Here is a 17,462-nt window from a genome sequence, read left to right as displayed (position 1 = left end):
TAACCTCTTCTTAAAAACCTCCAGGGAAGGAGAGCTTATCACCTCCCGAGGAAGCCTGTTCCACTGAGGAACCGCTCTAACTGTTAGAAAGTTCTTCCTAATGTCTAGACGGAAACTTTTTTGATTTAATTTCAACCCGTTGGTTCTGGTCCGACCTTCTTGAGCAACAGAAAACAACTCGGCACCCTCCTCTATATGACAGCCCATCAAGTACTTGAACATGTACTTGTGGAGATGACAGAGACCAGTAACTTTTCTTCAGTGGGCATCTTACAATTCCAAATGTGACATCACCATATCAGACAAGGGCAGCTCAGCTCGACAGCAATACATCTTACCAGGGCTGCAACATTTAGCCAACTGATCACTTAAATTACTGGGGTCACCATTTTAATCAATTAAATTAATCTATCAGGAAATGCATTTAGAGAAGGGTTGGGGAACCTTTTTCCTGCCAAGGGCCATTTGCACATTTATAACATCATTTGGGGGCCATACCAGGTGTAGATCTTCGAGTGGGGGGGGGGGGAGAGGCTAGGGTTGCCTGGTCTCCGGCCACCACCTGGAGGTTGGCAACCCCAGGGGAGGCCACGCAGAGAAAGCCTGGAGGGCTCCCCCGGTCCCCCCTTCCCAGGCGGAAGGGCAGCCAGTGGTGGGCTTGAGAAAACGAGGAACCAGGGGGGCACAGCCCGCAGTCGATCGGCAAGGGAGGAAGGGAGGAAAGGAAGGAAGGAAGGAAAACAGAGAAAGAGGAAAAGGGAGAGAGGGAGAAAAAAAATTAAAAAGGGGAGAAAGAAAAGGACAGAGGGAGACAGACAAAGAAAGAGAGGGAGAGAGAAAAGATTTTCCCCACACACACACACACCTGCCGGCCCCACACAACCAGGCCCCAGGCTCCATGCCCCCCCCAGAGTCCACAAAAGGCCCCCCGAAGCCCAATCAGCTCCTGCGCGCATGCTCTGCCACGGGAGCCGCGGGCCTCTTTCCCACCTCTCCCTCTCACTGCTCAACAGCCGACAGGCAGCGAGAGGGGCTTACAGTGTGCCCCGGCATTCCTGCATGCTGCGGCAATAGGGGGAAGCCTTGGGGGAAGGGTCCCTCCCCCTCCTCTCACCGACCAACAGCAGTCGGCGAGAGGAGGTCCAAAGGGCGCCGCAGCGCCCCTGCAAGCCACGGCCCCAGGAACTCTCTCGGGGAGGGCTGTCCTGCGCCGTGCCTCGCGGCAGGGCCCCGGAGCTTCCGAGGGCCACAAAAAATGTCCTCAGGGGCCGCATATGGCCCCCGAGCCTGAGGTTCCCCATCCCTGATTTAGAGCAATAAGTAAAAAGCTGTGGGCAGAAGGCCCCATCTTGGAAGAGGCCCTCCCCTTCTCTCACACAGGAGACAATGCCTCTTCCAAGATGAGGCCTGATACAATACAAGTAGACATAATATAAAAACAAAATGGGGCGGGGGTTTTCTAACTAGTATTATTGTGTATTTATATGAAAATTCGTGCAGATTTAACCAATGAGTCAACTAATCAACAAAGACACATCAACCAAGACTAGCCAAGTTAAGATTTCTTTAAAGTGGGAAGCACCCAATTTTAGGTATCTGACTGCAAGTTTGCATCCTGATATGTACAAAGTTGCCCTGACCTGGATGGCCCAGGTTGGCCCAATCTCATCAGATCTCAGAAGCTAAACAGGGTCTGCCCTGGTTAGTATTTGGATGGGAAACCACCAAGGAAATCCAGGGTTGCTATTGCAGAGGCAGGTAATGGTAAACCACCTCTGAATGTCACTTGCCTTGAAAACCCTACAGGGTCACCATAAGTCAGCTGCAACTTGACAGCACTTCCACCCACCACCACCACCATAATTTTTGAAACAAATTACTTCTAAAGCATTACCATTCTCCTGCACTCCTCTGCAATGTTAGCGTTCACAAGTCTGTAGCACCACAGTCTTGATAAACTGGTGTTATGACATGGATTAAAATAATGAAGGGGTTTATAATCCTTTTACACACACTGCTCTGTTGATACCTGAAAGCTACCACAAAATTAAGGACTTCATAAAGTAGTACCTAACAATCATTTTCTATTCAACAAAGTGATTCCATGTCTGGAGGAGGAGGAGGGTTATTTTAATAATTTCATTACCAACGAGGACTTCCACAGCAGCGAGAGAGTCATCTTCCCAATCCATCTCTTCTTGCTTTTCTTCCAACCCCTCCTTCAGGTTTGATGTGATAGGATAGAACTGTTTCCATTCACCAATTAGTTTTTTTGTAGCCGAATCTGACAGTTTGAATGACTGTCCAGTGAGTGTACCGTTCAATCCAAATGGACTAAGAATAACTAAAAATGACAAAGAGGGAGAAAATACACTGTAATATACTTCAAAAGGCTGTTGATGAGCACAGACTACTAAAAATAAAACTGAGGACTAGTAATTTACTGTGCAAGGCCACATGATTTGGTATGAAGAGGGGTGTTCCATGGAAGCCCCTCCTCTTGGAGGCTTGGCAAATCCTGAGTATTTTTCAAAGGGATAGAAGACCTTTTTATTTGGAAGAGGTTTCAGTGGCTCTAAGTAGAGGCTTCATGATAAACACTCCAATTTGGAGAAGTTACACCAAGTTATCATTGCACAATTCTTCAATGGAGAGCAGGATTAAAACTTCAATAGTAAAGACCCCCGGTTGCTTTAACCTTCTCCTTAAAAAAACCCCAAAAACATCCAAGTGAAGGTTTTGGCAACTTCTTCTTTTCAAAGACTGGACACAATTTAGGAAGATCACACCATTTGCTCTCTCAAGAACATAAGAAAAGCCCTGCTTGATCAGACTAGTGGCCCATCTAGTCCAGCATCCTGTTTCACACAGCGGCCAACCAGTCCCCGATGCTGACTACATCCAGTGGCAATGAATTCCACAATTTAATTACTCATTGCGTAAAGTAGTATTTCTTTTTGTCTGTCCTGTATCTAACTGCCATCAACTTAATCAGGTGCCCTCATGTCCCATTCTTGTCACTTTTAGGATGCTTCCATTAACAAGATCTGAGAACACCATAAAAGAGTGCAATTTTAAAATCCCCGAAAACTACTAAAGAAATGTCCTCACACCACAGTAAGGAGCCTCCCCCTGCTGGCAATCTGGGGTTGCCAAGTGCCTAGAGGGGGGAAAGGCCCTGTCCCCTTAATAGAGGCTTATTAGGATTTCCTTTTACCTCCATGCCATGAAACGCTTCAGCTGCACATTCCCACACATTAAGCCTCTATTACAGGGACAGAACATTTTTCTCCAGGCCTGTTGGCAATCACGGGAGAAGAATTTACTGTATTTTATTAAAATATATGTGCACAAAACAGAGTTATGTAAGAATCAGAGCACTATAAACAACAGCTATTAGTTAATCTATCAGAACATTTGACACAGCTCACTCATCATAAAGAGAAAAGCAGCAGAAAGGAGAATGGTAAATTTTCTGTCCTGTGCACCAAAAATAAATAAATAGATCAGCAACATCTACTGAATCCCAACACCACAGACATGTAACCAAGAGATTAGAGTGCTCTTTTAAAAACCTGGTAACAGAAGAAGGATAGTCTCTGAAAGTGCAAATAAACCAGTCTATGTTCGGAAAGGTACCCTTCAGATAGCAGGCAGCAGCCAAGAGACAGCTGAAAAATTGCCAAACATTATTCTTGTTTGCTTTTTTACTTGCATGTAGAGGAACTGGGCAAAACAAAAAGATGTGTGAGCATGTTCTGGCATGCATGCTTCAGAGCTATTACAGGAATAAAACAGATGGGAATGCATTTATTGCCATGCAGAAGCTCTGGATTTTAGTGCAATGTGCAGGCAACAAGGTTTAGAAGAAGTAGAGTTGGTTTTTAAATGCCGACTTTCTCTACCACTTAAGGGAGACTCAAACCGGCTTACAATCACCTTCCCTTCCCCTTCCCACAACAGACACCCTGTGAGGTAGGTGGGGCTGAAAGAGATCTAACAGAGCTGTGACTTGCCCAAGGTCACCCAGCTGGCTTCATGTGTAGGAGTGGGGAAACTAACCCGGTTCACCAGATTAGCGTCCGCCGCTCATGTGTAGGAGTGGGGAATCAAACCCGGTTCTCCAGATTAGAGTCCACTGCTCCAAACCACTGTTGTTAACCACTACACCACGCTGGCTTAGACTCGAAACACTGACATCCTTCACTAGAATGGTTCATAATTTGAATTTTCTCATAGTGGGAAGTCCCAAGACCTGGGGAGGAAAATTTAATAGGCTTGGGATATAGATGAGCCATTTCACACATGACACAGAGGCACACTCAGTCTTGCCCTGAGCGTGCCTCTGTGTCAGTACGGTACGGTAGCCCAGACAAGCGTGCCAGCACAACACAAGCTTGTACACTTTAGATATTTTACAGATATCATTTTGAACGTAACATTGAAAATGGCTCCGAACACCATTCAATCAAAAAGGCTCATTTGCCTATAGAGTGTATCATTCATTCCACGCTCCAAATGAGTCTTCCCAAGACAGACAGCTCCTCCTAACGAAGCCGAAAAAAGAGGAGGCAAAAGACAAGGCAACCTGGAAAGCTACAATGCAAATGGTGGAAGGGCCTGCTGAATCCTCCCCCATGATCCCTCTTTGGCACCAAACCTCCATTCACTTTGTGGAAAGCAAAGGGGCATAAATTCTGAAATCAGCCAAAGATGCCTACCTTGAAAAGGGCTATTGGACTGCTGGGCCAGGGTAAGATGTTCTTCGCTAACAAAGTACACGGGTTGGTGTTGGTTGATTTCCACACTGGTACAAACGTTGCTGTCCCCATGCAAGAAGAAGGTGAATGAACAGGACAAGTGCTCGCTAAGGAAGAAGAGGAAGGAAACGAAATTGGTTAGGGCATAGACATGGTTTGAAAAGGTAATGCGGGGCAGGGGAGAATGGCATCTGAAAACAGTTCCATTCAAATACAGCACCAGCCAAGCAAGTGATTGAGAACCCTTCATCCAAGTCTGCAACAGGCCACCCCACCTGCATCATATAACAGGGGCAAAATTTCATTCCCTCATTAGCCACATGTACAACCTACGGTAAGCATCAGCGACTGAGAGGCCACAGTGCCAATCCTCTGCAGGGGCTGTGCATGGCTCTCACTCGAACTCCGCTCTCTGCTGGGGCCGTGTATGGCTCTCACTCGAACTCCCCTCTCTGGGGGGCCTGTGCATGGCTCGAGTTCCCGTCTCTTGGGGGACTGTGCATGGCTCTCGCTCGAGCTAACCCTCTCTGGGGGGACTGTGCATGGCTCTCTTGAGCTCCCCTCTCTGGGGGGCTGCTGCCACCATGCCTCCACCAGCTGCCCTCCTCCAGGGGGGCTTCTGGTGGGGAGCACCTCTGAAGCCCAACACCAGACTTCTCCCCTCCAGTCGAAGCATCGCCCTTGTCGAGGAGCACACCTGGCAAGATGCAGCCTTCGTGGGAGGGCGGGCCCAGGGAGGCTCTCACCCCTATCTGCTTATGTTTCCAGATGCTGCCGCTGTTCTCGTCAGCCTGCAAGCCCCATACCGCTCTGCCTCTCCCTCAGCGTGGATGCCCGCAGCCTGGTCGGCCGGCCCCCCTCGCGCTGCCCATGCCCTCAGCTGAGCTTCAGCCTCCACAGGACACCTTCTGAAGAGTGTGGCGATGATTGCCGCAGCCCTGGCCTGGGACCACCCCCAAGCCACGGGAGCGAGACCCCTGGCCGGCCCCCAGGCCGCCCAAGGGGTCGTCAGGCCATCGGCCCCCTCGCCCTTCCTTCTCATTGCAGGTCTCTCTGACGGCTAGCTGGCCTCCCTCACCCAACCACACATCCGCAGACACAAGGAGAGAAGAAGGCCGGCGAGGAAGCAGATACCTCGACTCCCAGCACCTTGCTGGCTCTCCGACCCCCTGGCCCCCACCAGCACCCAGTGACTAGTGGGGTACCACAGGGGTCTGTCCTGGGACAGGTACTATTTAATATTTTAAAAAATGACTTGGATGATGGAATAGAGAGCATGCTAATCAAATTTGCAGATGACACCGAGTTAGGAGGAGTAGTTAATACCCCGGAGGATAGGGTCAGAGTTCAGAATGACCTTGATAGACTGGAGAGCTGGGCCATAAGTAATAAAATGGATTTCAATAGGGAGAAGTGTAAAGTACTTCACCTGGGCAGAAACAACATAAGGCACAGGTACAGGATGGGAGAGAGTTGGCTTGACAACAGTACATGTGAAAGAGATCTGGGAGTCTTAGTGGACCACAAACTGAACATGAGTCAACAGTGTGATACGGCGGCTAAGAAGGCCAATGCAATTCTGGGCTGCATCAATAGGAGTATTGTGTCTAGATCAAGGGAAGTAATACTACCACTGTATTCTGCATTGGTCAGACCTCACTTGGAATACTGTGTCCAGTTTTGGGCTCCACAATTTAAGAAGGATGTTGACAAGTTGGAGCGTGTCCAGAGGAGGGCGATCAGAATGGTCAGAGGTCTGGAATCCATGCCCTATGAGGAGAGACTTAGGGAGTTGGGTTTGTTTAGTTCGGAGAAGAGAAGGTTGAGGGGAGACATGATAGCCATGTTTAAATATCTGAAGGGATGTCATGTTGATGAGGGAACTAGCTTGTTCTCTGTTGCTCCAGAGACTAGGATACGGAGTAATGGATTTAAACTAATAGAAAAGCGATTCCACCTAAACATTAGGAAGAACTTCCTGACGGTGAGGGCTGTTTGATGGTGGAATGCACTGCCTCGGAGGGTGGTGGAGTCCCCATCTTTGGAGGTCTTTAAGCAGAGGCTGGATGGCCATCTGTCGGGAGTGCGTTGATTGTGGGATTCTGCATTGCGGGGTGAGGGTTGGGGTCACTGGGGATGTGGGGGGGGAGGTAGTTGTTAATTTCCTGCATTGTACAGGGCGGTGGACTAGATGACCCTGGTGGTCCCTTCCAACTCTATGATTCTATGAAAAACCAAGCTGGGATCTTCTGCCCCTACCTAAGTAAAACTCCCCAGCAACATTTGAGGTGGGTGTTGTTTCCTTAAAGAATGACTTACTGCTCCCATTTATAAGAGAGATTCAGCCATTTATCTAAGACTACTGAATCTTTAGTCTCAAAATACAAGATAATTAGTGCAACAGGGTCTTGGAAAGTAATCAAATACAAGCAACAGCCCTTAAGTATACTTAACTAGGCTGTTTAAAATAATGTATTTGTTTGTAATACATGATCTTCAACAACTAATGAGCATTTCAAAAAAACAAAGGTCTTTGCTAAGAATTCAGACACTCTTCAATTAAGTTGTCAGCTTTAACAATACACACGCTAAGGGAGGCATTCAGGCAATCCTTAAGCAGAACTCAGCAAAGGAACTCATTCTTAACTGTCTGTAGGTAAATGCCACCTTGAAAACTCAGCACTTGAGTCAGTTGCAGTTCTTTCCCCTCCCCCCTTTTCAGATATGGGAAACCTGGAGGCACAATTTTTGCATGCTGCCTTTTGGCACAACAGAAGGCAGAATACAGGAATCCTAGGTTAACAGTGCAATCCTTCTGCAAAGTTACTTCAGTCTAACACACTGAAATCAATGGGCTTAGACTGGAGTAAATTCATAGGAGAGCACCCACCTCACTACCATTTCACATTATACAGAAGCAAAACTATTTCTTTTATTTTGTTAGATTTTTTCCCCACCCTTTCCTGCCCAAGGTCGGGCTGAGGGCGGCTCACATCAACAATAACGATATAACAACAACAAATTCAATTTAAAGTACACTTCTACATTATATAAGAGGTTAAATTAACATACATTAAATTTAAAATACACTTCAACAATATATAATGAACACATGAAGCTGCCTTGTACTGAATCAGACCCTTGGTCCATCAAAGTCAGTATTGTCTACTCAGACCGGCAGTGGCTCTTCAGGGTCTCAGGCTGAGATCTTTCACATCACCTACTTGCCTAGTCCCTTTAACTGGAGATGCCAGGGATTGAACCTGGGACTTTCTGCATGCAAAGCAGAGGCTCTACCACTGAGCAGCAGCCCCTCCCCTAATATAATAGGTTAAATTAAAAACTTGTATAAAATCCACTTAAACAGAATAAGAAGAATCTTGATGGCGTCCATAGTATTAGTGGTGGTGGTGGTGGTCAGCCAGCTGGTAAGGTGGAAAAGGCAGGACCAGGATGGAACAGGATAGAACAAAACAGGGAGGCCATCACGAACAGTGTATTCAACAATGAGCTGCAGTCCATGACTGGCTCCTACCTATATAACAAATGTTTGCAAAAAAAAAAAAAAAAAAAAAAAAAATTCTGCACTCACTCTTTGTATTTTTAGATTACATTTGAATTGCCTTAAAACACCTCCAAATAATAACAGCTGAAGCTGAACTCAGCCACCAGATAATTACAGGCAAGCCACAATCTAGAAGCATATCTACATTACAAACGGTACTGGTTTCATACAGGTTCAGTCAATAGATCTTAGTAGTTTGATGGGGGTGCCAAGAAACAGACAATCTTAGTCCTTCCTTACAAAACTACAATTCCCAGGATTTCCTAGCAAGGTGGAAATTATTATTCAACCAACTTGAGCTCGAAATGTACATTTGCCCGTTCAACGTTCCCCCATCTGTAAAATGGGGACTGCAACTTTTCTCACATGACTCCTCTGGAGAGGAATTAAAAGGATCTTAAAACACTGTGGCCATTACAAAGAAGTTCAAATCAGGAAGTGCACAGGAATTTTGAAAAGAGAATTCAGAGCACCCCACCCCAAATGCTTCATTTATTTGTTGCAGATCATCTGCATCTTCAAGTCATTTAATCAAGCTTTGCAAAATCAAACACGAAAAGCTCTCTCAGCTCAAATGGATATTTGTTCCCGCAAGTTCAATTTATTGATGTAATTTCTCTGATGTTATTCTAGGAATTCTAACTTGGGACATTTGCTTACTTATGTCAAAGGCTCTGCTAACAGGGGACTCCCATGAAAGTACAAATATAAAGCTACTTTTTCTTTCTGGTGCATTCCCCCACCTCTTCAGATCTTGGGGGGGAGGGTTATAAGCATATTGTCACAAAGCAAAGCTCTCTTAGTAGCGCTTAAAATTAGTATTCAACTCTCTACAAAAGCAGAGAAGAAAAATGGCATTTCCGTGCCCCCTCAACAAAACAGTTCAGTGAATGGCACAAACACTGCATTTATAGTGTTAATGCATAAAAGCATAGAAGGGGAAAAAAGAAACCAAAGCTACATGGGAGGACTGAATTTCAGTGAGCTATGAAACACTTTCACCCGCATAACTCAGGCCCCAGAGGCGCTGTTCAAGCTTTGATTATAACCATCCACGGCTAACTTGAAACAGAAGCCTTGATTTATTTTTCTTCATCATGCAAACCATTCTAAGATGGTACTCTTAATTATGGAGTTGTGCCTAGGACGCGAGTATTAAGGTTCAACACCGCCCTCATTTTTGCAATCACAGAGCAATTATGCAAGGTACACCTAATTTGTGTTTCGTTACAATTATGCCTGTCTGACCCAAGTAATAAAAAAGATGCACACACACACAACCAAGTTTCCTACCAACACGCAGCAAGCAAGACATTTATGTGCCCATGTAGCCAAAAAGAAAAAGAAAAAAAGAATAGAGCCTAGGAATGATTTAGGAATTCCTCTGGCTTTTATCACAGCAAGTTACAAAACTCTGACACCAAGTTATCACAAACAGGAGTGGCCCTTTCGCACCAAGGCTAGCTTGTGCTGAAATCCATTGCTGTGCAAAGTTGGGCACAGGCTGGCTTCCTTCACATGCAGATTGTAACCCCACCCCCCATCCTCTCTTAGCACCTGAACCTCCAGGAATATATTCCATATGCCAGGAAAAAACAAAGGAAAATCACTGCATAGTAAAGATTTCATCTTTATGCAAGGGCAGCCTCCACTGGATCTTCCTACACACTTTTTCAGCTGGGCTCATGCCAGGCTTTTCAACAGTATGCAGAATTCACCTTAGGCAACTGAACATAAAACTGACCAGATCAAATGCCATCTCTAAATCCCTCTGGTGTAAACTTGACATTCAAAGTCACAATTCAAATTAAATCACCAAATTGCCGCCGTCTAACTATTAAAACAATGTTGCTTACCTGTAGCTGTTGTTCATCAAGTGGTTCTCTGTGCAGGCACACATGGGAACTGCACATGCGCAGGCCAGCCACAGAGAACTTTTGTATGGAAAGCTTCTAGAAGGGATGATTCCCCTCCCTCTCTGCCTATTTCCCACCTCAGCCAATGGCTCTTCCCGCCAAAACAGTCACACGAGGAGTGGCCATCCCTCAGTTCTCTCTTTATCACAATTCAAATTGAATCACCAAATTGCCACCATCTAACTATTAGGGAGGTTTTTCATCTCTTAGGAGAACGGAACATTGGACTTAGCATGATTGTTCTTCCTACTCGGCGGGTTGACGGGCATCCTTGAACTATCTGGACAGGACAAATCATAGGTGCTTGTGAAGAATGGTGAGAGGCATCCTCACCATTGCCACACTTTCAACATTGATCAGAATAGTCCTATTTGCTAACAAAACAGCACAAGTTCACATTTCTTAAATCAGAGAAATCCAGTTAAACAGTGAGGCATGCCTACCACCAATCAAACCAATAAATAAGCCTTAAGTGGCACCCACCACATTTATGTATTTTAAAACCTAAGCTATCCTTTTACCCGTTTAAATTCAATATAGGCAGAAAAATCTCCAAGCAACATGTAGTCCTTTTTTGGAAAGGCACATCAGATTTGCTACTGAAACGCTTTTTAAAAAACAGCTATATTTAGCGCAATGAGGAACTTTTATCTGGTCAGCAATTCATTCATTCTCAAAGATTCCATATTAGCTATCATCAGCAAAATTTTCCACAATTCATTTCACTTGTAAAATTTCTCTCAAAAAGATGAAGCAGAAGGCCATAAAAAGTTGTTTTTTAAGTATACACACCTACGCTGCAAAATTAAAACAAAATGCAAGATCAAGCCCTTTTATGTAAAAACTAAATGTGTGTGTGTGTATATACACACTCCTGCACACACACACACAGGAATACTGAGGCATAAAAGTAAGAAGGCAGACTTTAAATAAAATTAAAAACACACTGATGTGCTATCCTATTCTCTTTCATCCGTTTTTATTGTAATCATTTTTATAAAGCGAGTGAGAGGGGCCGGGCCAAGAAGAAGAGTTGGTTTTTATATGCCGACTTTCTCTACCACTTAAGGGAGACTCAAACCGGCTGACAATCACCTTCCCTTCCCCTCCCCACAACAGACACCCTGTGAGGTAGGTGGGGCTGAGAGAGTATGACTCGCCCAAGGTGACCCAGCTGGCTTCTGCATGTAGGAGTGGGGAAACAAATCCAGTTCACCAGATTAGCCTCCGCCGCTCATGTGGAGGAGTGGGGAATCAAACCCAGTTCTCCAGAGTCCACCGCTCCAAACCACCGCTCTTAACCACTACACCATGCTGGCTTGCTTTAGTATTAGGAGGAGATCAGACAAAGCATTAAAGCAGGGGGTTCCCAACATGGCATCCTCCAGCACCGTTCCTGGTGCCCATCAAGTGTTTTTAGAAAGTGGGTGGGGGCCACATAGGGGCTTTTGGCCAGCAGGGCTTCTGACTAAGCCACTGGAGATCTGATTAACTGTGCAGATTAAAAGGCATCCTGTTAAACAGAGTTTCTGCCTGTTGAAGAGTCACTATAACTTCATTCCCTGACATTATGTGATTATCTCTGTCTCCTGTGGCAGCCATTTTGTGGTTAGCTCCACCTCCTGTGGCAGCCATTTTGTGGGTTAGCTCCACCACCCTGTGTTAGAATTCCAAAGGTGCCCGCAGGTAAACAAAAAAATGTTGGGGAACCCTCCAGTAGAGGCATTAGCAACTGAAGAGCCACAAAAGAGCCAGCACTGAGCCATGCCCACAGCTCAAGAGGGTAAAAAGATGCCTAACCGACTTGCCAGGTTGAGATGGCAGCATAGCAGAGAGAAGGGCAATGGGAATGTTCCTCTTTCCACTCTGGGTAGAGTGGCAGGGCCCAAAGCAGCCTCAGATGGCCGCCTGGAGAGATGGAAAAAGAATGACCTTGGGAGTAGGCAAGATGGAGGAGAAGGGATACCAAATCATCATCCAGCAGGAGAAGACACCCTTCTCTGGTACTGGTGCACTAAATATTTGGGGAGAGATATAGGACTGACACAGCCTGAAATGAGAAGAGCCCTTCAAGGCTTGTAAGCATAGAGCTAGAGCTTCAAGAACCCTCTCTCTTCCCTATGAAAAACATCTCCATGGGTTGCACCTTCTCAAGCCACACCTCGATAAGTGGGGAATCTCAAACAAGAACAATATACAAAGAGTAAAATAATAATATGCCAAGCAGTGTTTTTCTTGTAAATATTAAAATGTTCATGTCACTTTGCAAGAGGGCAATGTCCCTGGACAATGTGGGCCTGGGCCAGAACAAAATTAGTAACTCTTCAAAAGTAAAAAGCAATTGTTATGCCACATATTTGAATTCCCAATGGGGTATAAAAAAATTGGGGGTTGACTCTTTTCAAGGACTTTTTTTTCCAGATGTAAAAATGCAAAATTTGGTGGAAATCACTGAAAAGTGCTCCAAAAAGAAATCCAATGGTTTTGGTTCCCCTTTTGGAATTAGTGAAAGCAGCTACTCTCACTTTAGTATTAGGTGTGTTTGCAATTTCACCTGTAGGAAACAAACTCAATAAATATAGATACAAATACAAATTTATGTGCCAAGTTATAAATGACGCATTTTATATTGTTAAAGCAACAAAATAGGTTTAGGTTTGATCAAGAAGTATTGTATACCAACATTTTCTGTTTTCAGCAAAGCAAAATGTTTTTTCCCATGTCTTCAAAATTTCCAGAGATATTACATTTATATATCATACATTAAAATATGGAATGAAGCAATGTTAGATCTTGAGGTAAAACAGAGCATTGCCTTGAATAGACAAGAGACAAATGAGAAATATCCTGACATGTGATCTGAATTTGTATATTAACATCTATACAACATATGTGTAAAGACTTAGTGGGGCACAATCCCATTTTCTGCCAGGCTTGTGCATTCCATTAATTTTTTCATTTTGCCAGTCAGTACATATTTTAGCCCATTCTCCCTCAAAGTTCTCTTTCCCCCATTTTATTTTCACATCAGCCCTATGAGGTACCGGTAGGAAAGGCTGCGAGAGAGTGACAGGCCCAAAGTCACCCAGTGAGCCTTATGGCCGAGCAGGGATTTGAACCTGAGTCTAACTACTACATCACATTGACTCTATTAAATGTCATTTTGTTTTAACCTCATTTTTTAATTTTTCTTTCTTTCTTTTTAAAGGCACCCAAGTCATTCCATATACACAAGAATTTTGTCTACCTTACAAGCTAACTCCATCAGTCCCAAAGGATGCACACTCTGAAGATGGCTGAATTGTCAAAGGCAAAGAGATGAAAGAATACCACATCATATGACAAATTTGTTTCCCTAGACCAGGCAAGACCTTTGTTTATTTAGTTTACTTTATGACTCTGTGTCTAATACAATAAAGCTTTATGTATGGATGCCCAAATCTTCAGCTCTTTTTGGAAAAAGAATATCTGGATGAATTAGGGGAAAGACTTTTCTAAGTTCTAGCATGTGCCTTCATTTCCAAGGCTACACTCGGAGATGGTATGCCCAACCTGAGCACTTAAAAACATTCTCCAAAGTCTTCAGCTATGTGTCTGCACCTTAATTCAGAACCGAACAATGAAACAAACTCCCAGACATGCAGTTTCTAATTAATATTTATTAAGACACTGCAAAATAGTAAATATCTCACATTCATGACATGCTTGCAGGGGTTCGATTTTACCTAGAGCCACCTACATCTATGAATGCATTTACCCTTTCTAGTTCAATCTCATATACTGCAGCTGATAGTCATGTATTGTACTGATTTGTCAATGAAAATTCGTACCACATTAAGATACCATGACATTTAGACATCACAAGACTCGTTCCTGTGTTCATGTCTTAAGGCGGACTTGAAGAAGGATGAACACCCAACCTGGTCTTTGTATCATTACCTGCCTTCAGCCCACTAACATCATTTTTTATCCGGAGTGCGCACAAAACAAAAAGTCCAGAGTTGAATCAGGGCTTGCCTAGTCGGAGCATCTGTAGCAGTAAATTCCTAGCTCATTCCAAAATAACTGTGTATCTTATCCTCAATCATATGAATTTCTGTGTATCGATTATTTCAGTAATGTCGATGTTCCTTTTAAATATCTGAAATTTGTTTTATCCTGAATATTTGTGTTTTACCAAATATTTTTGTAATATCTTGCTTTATTTGATGGTCCACGACCATAATAAATATGTATGTATGTGTACCTTATCCAAGCAATCACTGGATTAGTGTTAGGTCCAAAATTATGAGCCTCCAGGCTCTGGGCACATTGTTACTATGTTCAGATAGTCTCATGAGAAGGCAGAGTAAATTATTAGTAGCAAAGCGGAAACAAACTTTCTCAGACCATGTTTCTATCAGGCACAGTTTTCCTGCGAATCTATTCTTACAGGGTAATAGCTTCATTAAACACAAAAAGATTGTCATCTATTTTGGACAAACCAATACATAACATGCTATCTACATCAAGGCTGGACAAATTCCAGGACCCAATCATCATGGCACCTAGAAATTTTGTTGTAGTGGTTATTTTTTACAATGATTCTATTGTTGTGTCTATTTGCAATCTTCAGTGCAAGAACAAAAGCTCATTTAACTTTTAGTACCAGAATTATATTCTGTTGCATGATATAAGTGTGTATGAAATCTTTGCCATAGCTTGTTTACATGTAAACTTTAATTTACACTGTTCAGCAGGAACAGATGAATTCACAACAAGTTGCTCCTCCAGTTTACCTCCTCCAGAGGTAGCCTGTTCCACTGAGGAATTGCTCTGTTAGAAGAGGAGGTGTGGCTCAGTGGTAGAGCATCAGGTTGGCATGCCGAAGGTGCCAGGTTCAATCCCCGGCATCTCCAGTTAAAGGGACTAGGCGAGTTGGTGAGGTGAAAGACATTTGCCTGAGACCCTGGAGAGCTGCTGCCGGTCTGAGTAGACAATACTGACTTTGATGGACCAAGGGTCTGATTCAGTATAAGGCAGCTTCATGTGTTCATGTGAAGCCTGTTCCACTGAGGAACCGCTGAGATCAGGAACCTCAATATCAGTCTGCCTCTGCCATGGCGTCCATAAGCCTGGCTTTTGAGGGGCTTCTTTGGGGGAGCGGCGTGCAGGCTTGGGGGAGCCCTCAATTGCCCTATTAGAATCATAGAATTGGAAGGGACCACCAGGGTCATCTAGTTCAACTCCCTGCACAATGCAGGAAATTCACAACTACCTCTCCCCGCCCCACACCCCCAGTGACCAGAAGATGGCCAAGATGCCCTCCCTCTCATCATTTGCCTAAGGTCACAGAATCAGCATTGCTGACAGGATGGCCATCTAACCTCTTCTTAAAAGCCTCCATGGAAGGAGAGCTTACCACCTCCCAAGGAAGCCTGTTCCACCGAGGAACCGCTCTGTTAGAAAATTCTTCCTAATGTCTAGACAGAAACTCCTTTGATTTAATTTAAACCCGTTGGTTCTGGTCTGACCTTCTGGGGCAACAGAAAACAACTCGGCACCATCCTCTATATGACAGCCCCTCAAGTACTTGAAGATGGTTATCATATCCCCTCTCAGTCTTCTCCTATTCAGGCTAAACATACCCAGCTCCTTCAACGTTTCCTCATAGGACTTGGTCTCCAGACCCCTCACCATCTTTGTTGCCCTCCTCTGGACACGTTCCAGCTTGTCTACATCCTTCTTAAACTGCGGTGCCCAAAACTGAACACAGTGCTCTAGTTGAGGTCTAACCAGAGCAGAGTAAAGCGATACCATCACTTCGCGTGATCTGGACACTATACTTCTGTTGATGCAGCCCAAGACTGCATTTGCCTTTTTAGCTACCGCATCACACTGCTGACTCATGTTCAGTGTTTGGTCTACTAAGACCCCAAAATCCTTTTCACACACACTACTGCTCAGACAAGTCTCCCCCATCCTATAATTATGCATTTGATTTTTCCTACCTAAATGCAGAACTTTACATTTGTCTTTGTTGAAGTGCATTTTATTAGTTCTAACCCACTTCTCCAGCCTGTCAAGATCATCCTGTATCTTGGCTCTGTCTTCTACCGTATTTGCTACCCCTCCCAATTTAGTATCATCTGCAAATTTAACAAGCATCCCCTCTATTCCTTCATCCAAATCATTTATACAGATGTTGAACAACACAGGGCCCAGCACAGATCCTTGAGGAACACTAGTCACTTCTCTCCAAGTGGATGAGGAACCATTAACTAGCACTCTTTGGGTGCGATCTGTCAACCAGTTGCAGATCCATCTAACAATAATAGGATCTAAACCACATTTTCCTTAAGTATTTCTGACCATGGGATTCTACCCAGCATAAGTTTAAGTTTGTTAAAATTTGCTCTCCTAAAGTCTAACCTATACGTTTGACTACGTACAGTTTTTCCTTTCCCCAATATTGTAAATTCCAAGAGTACATGGTCACTACCACCCAGAGTGCCTACTACTTTAACAGCATCAACCAGTTCTTCCCTGTTGGTGAGAATCAAATCTAAGATAGCAGATCCCCTTGTTTCCCTGTCTACTTTCTGGAATAGGAAGTTGTCAGCAAGACAAGTCAGGAATTTATTGGATCTTGCATTTTTAGCAGAGCTGGACTTCCAACAGATATCCAGGTAATTAAAATCTCCCATGACCACCAGGTCCATCTCTTTGAGAACTTTGTAATCTGGTCTAGGAGTGTTCCATCCAAGTCTACTACTTAGGGACTACTGCAAGTTTGCAGAACGATCTGTTTTGGGTAAGTGTGGCCCCGAACTGTGGATTAAGATATCAGTAGATGGAGGCCACACTTCAGAAATATAGATAGAATTGGTAGAATCTAAGTTCTAATAGAAATGAATCATTCTCCAAACTTTCAACCAATATTCAGCATGATCCAAGGGACTTTTAATCTGTAGCCATGTTTGAGCTCCATTAATAAGAACCGGGATATATGCCAGGAATAACCAAGGCATCTCCTTTACTGGGATGCTGCCTCTAAGATCTATATCTGCCCTGATCACCAGCAGGGAAGGAGTGTGAAATATAACTGAGGGTAAATTGATCAAACCTAACACTGTTCACAACTGGCTGTTGGGTTTTTTTTTTTTTTTTTAAATGGTTTTATTGTTGCATTATTGTTTTCATCTATGTTGTTTCCTGTCTTAAACCCCACTTTGGCATACA

At 44.1% G+C, this 17,462-nt stretch overlaps 1 protein-coding gene across 3 annotated transcripts in view; it reads right to left on the bottom strand.

Annotated features, from left to right (window-relative positions):
* MED13 (mediator complex subunit 13) overlaps positions 1-17,462 on the bottom strand; it is a 150,515-nt gene that overhangs the window by 76,717 nt on the left and 56,336 nt on the right. For all 3 annotated transcript variants that reach the window (XM_056865609.1, XM_056865611.1, XM_056865610.1), the window contains exons 4-5: positions 4,722-4,867; positions 2,147-2,344 (exon numbers count right to left, since the gene is read on the bottom strand). In XM_056865609.1, coding sequence (XP_056721587.1) covers positions 2,147-2,344; positions 4,722-4,867 — 344 coding nt within the window. The remainder of the gene's footprint in view (positions 1-2,146; positions 2,345-4,721; positions 4,868-17,462) is intronic.

The sequence above is a fragment of the Euleptes europaea genome, chromosome 19 (genome assembly GCF_029931775.1).
Source record: "Euleptes europaea isolate rEulEur1 chromosome 19, rEulEur1.hap1, whole genome shotgun sequence".
In the NCBI taxonomy this organism is placed as follows: domain Eukaryota; kingdom Metazoa; phylum Chordata; class Lepidosauria; order Squamata; family Sphaerodactylidae; genus Euleptes; species Euleptes europaea.
Note: the sequence above shows the minus strand (reverse complement) of the source record. Positions and strands in the feature narration are given on the sequence as shown.